The 12,499-nt window shown below is 47.7% G+C and overlaps 1 protein-coding gene across 1 annotated transcript; it reads left to right on the top strand.

Annotated features, from left to right (window-relative positions):
• The first annotated feature begins 1,295 nt into the window (after positions 1 to 1,295).
• On the top strand, positions 1,296 to 12,499 carry tfap4 (transcription factor AP-4 (activating enhancer binding protein 4)). Its single transcript, XM_023291224.3, has 7 exons — positions 1,296 to 1,535; positions 5,631 to 5,796; positions 6,791 to 6,889; positions 6,966 to 7,136; positions 7,220 to 7,369; positions 9,579 to 9,746; positions 9,826 to 12,499. The coding sequence occupies exons 1-7, from the start codon at positions 1,447 to 1,449 to the stop codon at positions 9,979 to 9,981; spliced, it is 999 nt and encodes a 332-aa protein (XP_023146992.1). The 5' UTR covers positions 1,296 to 1,446; the 3' UTR covers positions 9,982 to 12,499.

Raw genomic sequence — 12,499 nt, 5'->3', positions numbered from 1 at the left:
CGCATGTCCGTCTTTCAAAAAACAAAACAAAACAAAACAAAACAAAAAGAAACAACAGTGAGATGAGGATGATAGAAATGTAAAAACATGTTGATATTTTAAAGTAATTAAAGTCTTTTTTTCTTTTTTAATGCTGTGTTTGTTCAGACAGATGTGTGTTCAATGATTTATTTTATTTTCCCTCCAGTTTGTCCTTTTAAAGCGGCTCTCTGGTCTTTTGGCCTTCCGCGCCGCCGTCCAGCTCCCGTATACAGCGGCTGTCAGACGACGGCGTCCCCAGAAGCTCCCGGTGGAGCCGCACCGTCAGCTGATCCGGTGGTCGGAGTCCCGGAGGACAAACATCCGTTATGTAACCGGAACTGGATGGAGTTTGATAAAAACAGAGGAAATTATTCTGTTTACAGCACCGATCAGCTGTTGCTGATCAGGATAATCAGCTGTTATTGATCAGGATAATCAGCTGTTATTGATCCCAAAAATCAGCTGTTATTGATCAGGATAATCAGCTCTTATAGATCCCAAAGATCAGCTGTTATTGATCCCGATAATCAGCTGTTATTGATCACACAATCAGCTGTTATTGATCAGGATAATCAGCTGCTAATGACCCCAAAAATCAGCTGTTATTGATCAGAATAATCAGCTGTTATTGATCCCGATAATCAGCTGTTATTGATCCCGATAATCAGCTGTTATTGATCCCAATAATCAGCTGTTATTGATCAGGATAATCAGCTGTTACTGATCCCGACAATCAGCTGTTATTGATCCCGACAATCAGCTGTTATTGATCCCAATAATCAGCTGTTATTGATCCCGATAATCAGCTGTTATTGATCCCAATAATCAGCTGTTATTGATCAGGATAATCAGCTGTTATTGATCCCGACAATCAGCTGTTATTGATCCCGACAATAAGCTGTTATTGATCCCAAAAGTCAGCTGTTATTGATCAGAATAAACCAGTTCCCTGTTTCCAGCTCCGTTCTGCGCTAAACAGTCCTTTGTTTACCGCAGACTGCGGAAGGAGCGCAGTGTGACTCCGACCAGCTGTTTCCCGCCTTGAAAGCCATCTGATCAGCTGCACGCACACACACACACACACACACACACACACACACACACACACACACACACACACACACAATAACAGCACACATACGCGCACTCTCGGTCACGCGGACGGAGGAGGGAGGGAGGGAGGGGGAGGGGAGGGAGGGGGAGGGGAGGGAGGGAGGGAGGGGAGAGAGAGGCAGAGCCACACACCGAGGGAACCCCATCAGCTGGAAGTCCGGTTCCGTTACAACTCGGAGCCTCGCAGCGCCTCGGTACCGGAGCAGGGTTCGGTATCTCGGCTCGGATCGGCGGGTTCTGCTCCTGGTCTTCCTCCGGTTCTGGTTCCGCGGACACGGTGCTGCTGGTCTCGGGGGGCGGGGGGGACCGAGCATGGAGTACTTCATGGTTCCGGCCCAGAAGGTTCCGTCGCTGCAGCACTTCAGGAAGACGGAGAAGGAGGTGATCGGGGGTCTGTGCAGGTGAGTCTACCTGCTGGCGGCCGCACGCGCTCCGCTTTCCGAGCAACACGCGTGATGTGATATTATTGTGTGCAAGAGCCTCCCACGGGGCCGCGGGCTGGGGTCTCCGTCCGGTACCGGGGTCCCGCTGCTCCGGTCCGGACCCAGGTTCCCTCCGGGTTCTGGTTTTTGGGACCTTTGAGGCGGATTTGGGGATTTTGGGGCGAACAAACACAAACCACGTGGTTCCGTGCACGCCACGCTGCTGCTCGCTCCGGAGCGCGTCCCCCGGTTCTCAGAGCTCCGAGCCGCCGAGCTGCTGCTCCGGGCCGGGGCAGGGAGCGGGTCGGCCGGACCGGAGGGGCCGTCTGGTCCCGGTCCCGGTCCTGGTTCTGGACCGACCCACGGCCAGCGGCCATGCTGGGTCTACTGGGGGGAGCTCTGCGCTATTTCCTGCGTGGCGGATTGTTTTGTTCACTGTTTGCCCACTAACGCCCCGCTGCGCTCAGAACCGCCTCATTAGAACCGGACTCCGGTTACCGGGGGTTCGGGGCGGCTCGGTCCAGCCTTCCAGCCGCCTCACTGCGTCTTCTCTCCCGCAGCTCTGCCATGCTGCTGCCGCATTGTTTAATGGCGGAGGACGGAGAGCCGCCGGAGCGGTGCGGCTCCGCGGGGACCGAGCGGCTCCCAGGGGCCGGTACTGGCAGCTCCCCGCCGTGAGTACCGGTGGAGGGACACCGTTGGTCGGCGGGGAGGCCCGTTATTAAAAGGTGTATTAATAAGGGGGTGTGTAGACGGAAGGCCCGTCCGCAGCACGGAGGCGGAGGGATCTGCTGCTGCTGGGAGAGACCACGGCATTCTGGGAAATGTAGTCCCGGTGGTGACGCTCAAAAACTTCAGTCTGGACCCAAAGAAACCAGAACCAGGACTTTAAAACTAAAATACAGTTTAGTTTTAACATGAACACAATGATAAAGCCTTAAAACCTGTCATAAATAAACTTACATGTATTAAGAATTAAACAGAATTATCAGTTAATTAAGTTTATAATAATAAATGTTTAAAAAAAAAACTCTTAATCTGTTGTTTTTGTTTACTGTTGTTCTTTTTCTCATCATCAATGACAATGAGGGAACAACCTTAATGATTCCTGGAGGTTTATGGATGGATGGAGGGATGGATGGATGGATGATGATGGATGTGGCTCAGGTGGTAGAGCGGGTCGTCCAATGATCGAAAGGTCGGCGTTTCGATTCCCGCTCTGTCCTAGTCGTGCTGTTGTGTCCTTGGGCAAGACACTTCACCCACCTGGCCTCCAGTGCTGCTACTCACACTGGAGTATGAATGCGTGTGAATGTTGGTGGTGGTTGGAGGGGCCGTAGGCGCAGATTGTCAGCCACGCTTTCTTCAGTCTGCCCCAGGGCAGCTGTGGCTACAAATGTAGTTTACCACCGCTGAGTGAGAATGTGTGAGTGAATGAATAATGGATTCATTGTGAAGCGCTTTGAGTGCCTTGAAAAGCGCTATATAAATCTAATCCATGATCATTATTATTGTTATTATTATTATTATTATTATTATTAGGATTGATGGATGATGGATGGATGATGATTATGGATGAATGATGATGATGGATGGATGGATGATGATGATGGCTGGATGGATGATGATGATGGATGGATGGATGATGACGATGGATGGATGATGATGATGGATGGATGATCGATGATGGATGGATGATGATGATGATGGATGATGGATGGATGGATGAATGATGGATGGATGGATGATGATGGATGGATGATGGATGGATGGATGATGATGGATGGATGGATGTCCTGATGAGACATTTGGTCCGTAAAAGTGTCTAAAACACTGAAAAATGAGTCCAGATGTCTTGTTTTTTCTGCACCCACTGATTCTTTTCACTGTCCATTAATATGAATCTACCAGTTGTTTCAAGAATGCCAGAAAATTTTCAGTGTTTTTCACATAATTCTATAATTATGTCCTCAAATGTTCCGTTTGGTGCCATGGAGGAGAAATGAAACCGGAGAATAAATCATTTAGACTTTATTCTCTTTAAAACCTACTCAGTCTGATTAATTGATTATCAGCTGCTGATTAGTTGACAGTTAATCAGTTCACTGCTGCAGAACCCTCAGATGTTCAGTTCACTACGTTTTAACAGCCAGACCTATCAAATGTTTAGTGTGTTTGACTTTAGATTCAATCGTTATCAGTTAACCAGACTCTGACCTGCTGCTGTCGACTCCTCTGGTCTGGTTTTAGGATGTTGACGTTCAGTTGGTCGTGTTCTGGCAGCGGATGCTTTGCTGGATGTGGCTGCAACACACACACACACACACACACACATGACTTTGTGATTGTTCCTGCTGTTTGCTCTGAGCAGCTGAGTCAGTGCAGATAAGCGCTCGGCCAGAGGCTCCACAGATACTGATCCTGATGCAGACGATGCTGGAGGAAGTGAGAATTTCCCCTCAGCTGAATCTGTAGCATCCAGCAGCTCCTCTACGGTTCAGATATGGAAATATTAATAAACTTTATGCCTCCCTACGTGTCAGCAGCAGTAAACTGGACCACCTGCAGTGATGGACTGGAACTGTGGAACTCCGTTTGTCTAAACCCTGATCTCGATGCTTTAACTCTGGAAAATACTAAAAGTACGAGGCTTCGGGTTTCTGACTGGTCGGTGTGATGGTTCAGGCAGCAGAGTGTCTGTGATGTTTGGTGGTGAAATAAATCCACATTTAAAGGGTCACTAATGATAAGACCAGTGGTTCTTAACCTGGGTTCGATCGAACCCTAGGGGTTCGGTGAGTCAGTCTCAGGGGTTCGACGGAGGTCAAGACACACCTGACTCATATGATGACACGCCCTGCTTGGCCATCACTGGCTGCAGGTGATCACGCTACATTGCTTGGCCAATCTGTGCTGCAGGGAATTTGGTGAGCTCAGTAATCGACTTGTGACTGTCGTGATGGTACGTCGTGTGACTTCTTTCATAATATTTTAATCCATACTAACTATGTTGAACAAAAAAAGAAAGTGGTCGGATGAATATGTACAACATGGATTCACATGTGTAACGGAATGTGATGGGAGTCAGCGTCCTATCTGCATGATTTGCAATGCCAAGTTAAGCAATTCTACTCTAGCACCGGCAAAACTAAAGGAACACTTCCTTAAGCTGCATGGAGATGGGGAATACAAGAACACAAGTGATGTTAATGCAGGGTTCATTTTGTGCACCAGTAAAACATATAACTATGTCTTGAATTTGAAAAAAAACATATTTTATTTTTCAATAAAGAAGGGTTTGGTGAATGTGCATATGAAAGTGGTGGGGTTCAGTACCTCCAACAAGGTTAAGAACCACTGGATAAGACAAAGCATATTTTTGTCTTATTATTGAGTTTTGTTGATGCAAACTGAACAGCTGAGGTGTCAGAGAAACACTTCAGGACCACTGCTCCTGTTTTTCTGTTTTACCAATCTTTGTTAATTAGTTTTATAATATTGAGTGATTTTTCTGCACATGTAATCTGTTTTGTTGTTTATCTTGTTTGTGTGCCGCCTCCTGGCTGGGTTGTTATTAAAAATGAGAATCAGTTCTCAGCTAATTTACCTGGTTAAATATAAGTTAAATAAAAAATAAACCTGCAGCCTGATCAGTGGATGAATGGAACCGACCTCTCAGTGACAGTCGGAGTTTTTACTGCCATTTAAAGTCCTTCCTGCAGTCGGAGGTCTGAACTTCTGGTGTTTAGTTTATTAACTGAGCCTCTGATATTCCTTCTTACTGCAGTCATTCTGAGCAACTGATGAGATTACTGAAGCAGTCTGAGGGAAACAGGTTGAAACTCCTCAACCAGAGCCTGAGAATGAAACCGATGCTGAGGAGCAGGTCTTCATATGTTCACAAACCGTTGATTTTCTAAACCTGACAAACGGAAGCTGATCCCAGAACAGGTTTTCTTTGCGCCTTAGGGGTAATTGGGTCATTCTGCTGGGTTAAATTCTGCTGGATGGTCCATCTCTGTGACCTTTAGGACCGTTATGTTGACCTGATGCTCTCCTTGTTCTTCTCCTCAGTCTGGCCAACATTCCTCTGACCCCAGAAACAGCTCGGGACCAGGAGAGGAGGATTCGCAGAGAGATCGCCAACAGCAACGAGCGTCGGCGTATGCAGAGCATCAACGCTGGATTCCAGTCCCTGAAAACACTCATCCCACACAGCGATGGAGAGAAGCTCAGCAAGGTGGGTCAGCAGCAGAGTGGTGGAGGAGATGATGGAGCTGCAGAGGGGTGGAGGAGATGATGGAACTGCAGAGGGGTGGAGGAGATGATGGAGCTGCAGAGTGGTGGAGGAGATGATGGAGCTGCAGAGGGGTGGAGGAGATGATGGAGCTGCAGAGTGGTGGAGGAGATGATGGAACTGCAGAGGGGTGGAGGAGATGATGGAGCTGCAGAGTGGTGGAGGAGATGATGGAGCTGCAGAGGGGTGGAGGAGATGATGGAGCTGCAGAGGGTTGGAGGAGATGATGGAGCTGCAGAGGGTTGGAGGAGATGATGGAGCTTCAGAGGGGTGGAGGAGATGATGGAGCTGCAGAGGGGTGGAGGAGATGATGGAGCTGCAGAGGGTTGGAGGAGGAGATGATGGAGCTGCAGAGGGTTGGAGGAGATGATGGAGCTGCAGAGGGTTGGAGGAGATGATGGAGCTGCAGAGGGGTGGAGGAGATGATGGAGCTGCAGAGGGGTGGAGGAGATGATGGAGCTGCAGAGTGGTGGAGGAGATGATGGAACTGCAGAGGGGTGGAGGAGATGATGGAGCTGCAGAGTGGTGGAGGAGGAGATGATGGAGCTGCAGAGGGTTGGAGGAGATGATGGAGCTGCAGAGGGTTGGAGGAGATGATGGAGCTGCAGAGGGTTGGAGGAGATGATGGAGCTTCAGAGAGGTGGAGGAGATGATGGAGCTGCAGAGGGGTGGAGGAGATGATGGAGCTGCAGAGGGTTGGAGGAGGAGATGATGGAGCTGCAGAGGGTTGGAGGAGATGATGGAGCTGCAGAGGGTTGGAGGAGATGATGGAGCTGCAGAGGGGTGGAGGAGATGATGGAGCTGCAGAGGGGTGGAGGAGATGATGGAGCTGCAGAGGGGTGGAGGAGATGATGGAGCTGCAGAGGGGTGGAGGTTGAGCCAGATGGAGCTGCAGGCTCTGAACTCTTTCATAACTAACCTGAACGTTGTTCTTCAGGCGGCCATCCTGCAGCAGACAGCAGAGTACATCTTCACTTTGGAGCAGGAGAAGACGCGACTTCTTCAGCAGAACAGTCAGCTCAAACGGATCATACAGGTGAGGAACACCTTCAGGTTCTTCTCCTTCATCAGTCTCAGCTCCATCTGAACTAGATATCTTCATCTCTCCACAGGAGTTAAGTGGTTCCTCCCCCAAGAGGAGGCGTGCAGAGGAGAAGGACGAGGGGATTGGCTCCCCAGACATCCTGGAGGAGGAGAAGACCGAAGACGTGAGGAGGGAGATGATCGAGCTGAGGCAGCAGCTGGACAAAGAGCGTTCAGTCAGGATGATGCTGGAGGAGCAGGTGATGAAAACCTCCAACAGGCTGCAGTTTCATCAGTAGGAACGTTTGTCAGACATTGACTTTCTGACTCTTCTACATTTCAGATGCGCTCCTTTGATGCCCAGTTGTACCCCGAGAAGCTGAAGGCCATTGCCCAGCAGTTCCAGGAGCAGCAGGTCCAAACGCAGAGCCTGGCCCGGATCCAGCAGCAGAAAGCGTTAGAGAAGGACCTCACTCCGGCCCACAGTCCACAGGTTGGACATCCATCCACTCCCAACCACAGAACAGATACATGTAGAGAAATGACTGCTTCTCTGTACTGAATGGAACCTGAACATCTGCAAGGTTCTCAAAGAAAATAAACCTTCAGCACAGATACCAACATGGATCTGTGACTGGAGCCACCAGACCAGGAACTAAATGGTTTTAATGAGTTTAACAGAGTTGATCAAAGCTCAGCTGGAAGGTTTAGACCAGGAACCCTCAACCCAGACCTGAACCCTAACAGATCCTTTACTGAGTTAAACCCTGACCTTTAAACCCTAACGAACCTTTTACTGGGCTGCGATTGGTTAAACCCTGACCTGAACCCTAATGAACCCTTTACTGGGCTGTGATTGGATAAACCCTGACCTTAAACCCCAACGAACCTTTTACTGGGCTGTGATTGGTTAAACCCTGACCTTTAAACCCTAACGAACCCTTGCAGGTTTCGAACAGACAGTCTTTTCCATGTCGGTGGTTGGAACTGCCAGCAGCCGCCACAGATCTACAGAGCGTTGAATGAATCTCAGCTGTCGGATCGTGTTTCTGCTGCTAACCCCGACTGAACATGATGCCAGATCAATGGTTTAGGGATGCGTCCGTCCAGCCTGGTGGCAGCTGGATCCTCGTAGTGAGAGATAATTGATAGACTCTACATTAGCCGTACGACTCCCCAAGTAGAGCCGAGGAACATGACCTCAAATCAATACCACTATGAATTGACAGAATCACTCAGTTGAGGATAAATCAGGGTTCTTCTGCCCCCAGAGGCTTGCGTCAGAACCACAGTGATGATCAGGGTTTCACTGCCTCATGAATAATAGACTTTTTAAAATCAAATAATTAGAAAAAAATAGCATCATGTCTCCCTGACAACCGATAATCTGTGACCATCTTTAAAATCCTGTTAACTTTGAAGATAATTTTAAATAACGAGATGACCAGAAAAGTTGTTAGTTAGAGCGTCATAAGTTAGAGTTTTATGATGTGGTTGGTTTCCTGGTGAAGAGTGAACTTTCCTGAATGTTTTAGAGTAACGGAAGAGAACAGAAGCAGCTTTTAATAAAAAGAAAAAGTTATACTTTGTTTTTACTCTGTTTTTGCTTTTATTGGAGCGTGCAGTGAGGCCAAAACGAGATGAGGCGACGTCATGCAGTAAAGGTTCGAACCAGTGACTTTCTGCTGGCGGCTCCAGAACCAATCAGCTCTCAGATCACTGCAGGTGTAGATTTTAATTAAGGACACAGTTTACAGGCATCTTGGTAGCTCAGCTGGATGAGCGGGTGACCCGTAAATAGGAGCTATGGGTTTGATTCCAACCCTTTACTGCAGGTCCTCTCCACTGTCCTATAAAAAAAGCCCCCAAAAATGAAAAGGACACTGTTTAGTGACTGTCTGGTTTAAGGAGTGCTTGTTTTCAGCATCGGTGCACCTTTTTCGGCTCCTGCTGTTGGTCAGGTACATCAGCGTCCTTTACCTGCCTCCAGAACAAACTAAGTAGATCCCAGTAAACTTGTTCTTTGAGGCAGGTCAAAGCAGCTTTCTGCAAACATCAGGACAGAAGAACACTGATGTTGAGAGGTTTCTACCATCTGGCCTGGTCGGTGTTTAACCGTCTGAATCCCATCAGCTGCTCAACATTTTTTATTTCTGTATAAAGTCCTGCTCCTCCATGGAAACAGCCCAGCACGAAGGAGGACCCAGAAATGTCTTCTGTGCAACATGAGACAGCTTTAATGGCAGAAAATACAGAAAATTTAAGATGAATTTTTATTATTTATTTTAGAAAAAATACCTGGATTAGACATCCTTTGAAATCCTTTTGCCAAAGCTGCAATCAATAAGTTGGAAGAAAGTGACTTTGGTTAAATTTTAAGCTGTGATTTTGTTTTTCATCAGTATTTCACATCATAGACGAGCAGTTCAAAGACCTCTGTAAAGTAGTAAATCTGATTATTCTGTCTGTTTACTGGTTGTGGCTCTGATGGATGGTGTCTGGGAGTTTTAGGGTTCTCAGAGTTAATCTGTTTCTGTGTTGTAAGTTTACTGTTGTTTGTTTGTGTTTATTATGTGTTTATGGAGGTTTAGATTCTCTGCTTCTGTCAGCAGAATGACGTGGTGACATGATGGTAACATGTTGTAACGTGTTGTAACATGTTGTATTGTGTTGTAACGTGTTGTGATGCACCTTTCCACCAGGTGTTGGCCCCGGCGACGCCCCTTGCACCGACACACCACGCCACGGTCATCGTCCCCGCCCCTGTCCAGACCCCCCAGCCCCATCACGTTACCGTGGTAACCATGTGCCCAGCGTCAGTCATCAACACGGCGTCCACGTCTCGACAGAACCTGGACACCATTGTTCAGGTGAGTCCAGTTAGATGAAGTGTGTTCCCGGCGTGGCCACCAGGGGGCGCTGCTGCTCTGACTCTCCTCCGTCCTCCAGGCCATCCAGCACATCGAGGGCACCCAGGGGAGGAGCAGCGTGGAGGAGGACCAGCGGAGGGCCGTCATCGTCTCCTCGGGTCGCCTCCTCTCAGATGCTGCCGCCTCGGACACTGCCTCCAACAGCGACGGGCCTGATGACTGTTCTCTGCCCTGAGCTGATCAGCTGATGCTCCACACACACACACACACACACACACACACACACACACACACACACACACACACACTCACTCACACTCACTCACTCACTCACACACACACACACACACACTCACACACACACACACACACACACACACACACACACACACACACACACACACACACACACACACATGGCTGAGCAGACCAGGAGAGGCTCGTTAACAGGGCTGGTAGTCAGACTGAAGCACTCGTTTTTAGTTGTTCTGTTGTTAGGCAGCCCACATAGTTTACAGCCGTTCTTTCTGTCACTCAACAAACGGACCCACGTCTTCTTTAATCTGTAGAGGTCATTAGAGCTTCACTTCCTGTAAATGCTCTGTCATACTGGATGCTAGAGTGTCTGCTCAACATCCCCATTAACTACCAGGACTGTTACCTTCCTGGCCTGAAGCCATGTGACTGATCTGTGAAACAGAAGATAAAGTCGATGAAGACCCGGCGCTGTGGCGTCCAGACCAACTTCCTGTAATGCTCCCCTCACTTCCTGACCAATCAGAGCTGTTTGGAGAGACACTGTGAGCCAACAAGACTGTCCTGAAGTTCCGCCGTTAGGCTTCATGTTCAAGCATTTACTTTTGTCCAGTCTTCATGTGTTGTTTCTCTAAGGGTCCCTCAGCTGAAGAAAAAGCTCCAGTTGATGCGTCTGAGAGGAGCTCGGAGACTCTTCCTGCTTCAGTCTTTTGTCTATTTCCGTCTCTGCTGGGCTGGGTTCCCGGTAATCCCACATCTGTATTGGCCTCTTCTTATTCCTGGTGGCCTGACAGAGAGATCACCGCTTGGATATTTGTTGACCCCCTCCCCTCTAGAAGCCCCCGGCCTATGGAATAAGCTAATCCGTGGCCGGATCCAGTAATTCTCTGCTGTTTGTCTTTCAGTGTTCTGAATCTGCAGGGCTTGGTGGTGTCTGAGACTCTGGCAGTCTGCAGCAGCTCTGCTTTAGCCATGAAATTTAAAATTCACACAAATAGAATTGACATACAATCACTTATACGTGTAATCTTAATAACTTGTCTTCTTTAGCCCCTATCATTGTCGTTTGTTGTTTATTGAAGCTGAGAGGAAGGCGCCCGGTGAAATCACTGACTGTGCCACGGAGGTGACAGACCACACATTCTCTAGACATCTCCTGATATCGATGGTTTGTGCATCTAGTGTACCGAGTTTTTTACATCTTTCCTCTCAGATCTTATTCTTAAATGTCTTCTGGAACTCTTAGTTGACATTGATTTTAAGACATGTAGCGAGGCAGCAGTTCGCCTTACTGACAGCCACGGGGCGCAGGAGGTACTGAGCAGCCTTAACGCTTGAACACCAGTACCTGAACACTTCATCTGGGCCGTCTGGTGGCCACTGGAATGCTTCAGGTTTCCATCTCACCTTTCCAATCAGGCCTGTTAGCAGCCGAGGTGTTGAATTCTGTATTTCCAGTTACTTCTTCTAATTCACCTACTTCTGTCTTGTGTTGGCCTCAACAACCAACAGGTTGCTGGTGTCCTGATAATCATTTCTCCTGAGTATTCAGCTGTGTTTGAATACTGACTTCTGGCTGAATTTAGGTAGATTTGAATCAGCTTTGGCTCCTTCCTGTGGGCTTTTAAAGCCAGATGTGTGGAGAAAAATTCCACGATGAAATGTTGACATTCCATAAAATTTTAGTGAATTTTTCCTCCCAGTTTACTTTTAAAAAGTGAAACCTGCTGTATTTAGAGGCTGGTTCCACATCACTGCTATTTTCAAACAGCGTTTCGAAGCTAATCATCCCTGCATCAGTGCTTAGAAGGAGCTGCTGGCCAGATAACGTGTTCAGCTGAACACCACCATGATTTATGTCATGGAATTTCCCTTTAAAAACATTGATGTCAGCTGCACTGAAATGAGTGAAATGAAACCATGGGACGTTTTCCCAGTACTTTATAGGATCGGATTCCTGGATGTGGGAAACGTTTGCATGCTCTGCTTTTTGAGGAGCTCTGGTGTTTTCCTCCCAGTATCTGCATTTGACAGGTTTTCTGCTGAACTGGTTTATTTCCATCTGTTTGTGTGGACATATCAGATTGTTAAATGAGCGGGGTGGGACCACTAAATGGGGTGGAGATTAGAAAGCACTTACTGTTCTATAGTGGAGCTGAATCTTTTGTATGAAGGGGCATCTCCTCAGCTGAAGCTCTGGAGGATATCAGTAAAACCACAAAGCTGTGTTCCCATTCCCCTCCATGTCCAGTCCTACATCCGTTACACTTCTTTTGTTCTTTTGCAGTCCTTTCTGCTGTCTCTGTGTATCTCTTGTCTCTCTCCACATTTTTCAGCATCCTTCTCCTTTGGTTCGTTCTCTGTACTATTTTTTGTTAGACCTGTCAGTGCATACGGTCATCAAGAAGCTATTTTTTTTTAAGAGAAATGTTTTGGGGATAAAGAGGCTTGTGCCTTTGTAAAGACAGAATAATAAAGTTTGTACTTTGTTTTTTAAA

This window comes from Amphiprion ocellaris, chromosome 19 (genome assembly GCF_022539595.1).
Source record: "Amphiprion ocellaris isolate individual 3 ecotype Okinawa chromosome 19, ASM2253959v1, whole genome shotgun sequence".
In the NCBI taxonomy this organism is placed as follows: domain Eukaryota; kingdom Metazoa; phylum Chordata; class Actinopteri; family Pomacentridae; genus Amphiprion; species Amphiprion ocellaris.
This window is presented reverse-complemented; position numbering and strand designations above follow the sequence as displayed.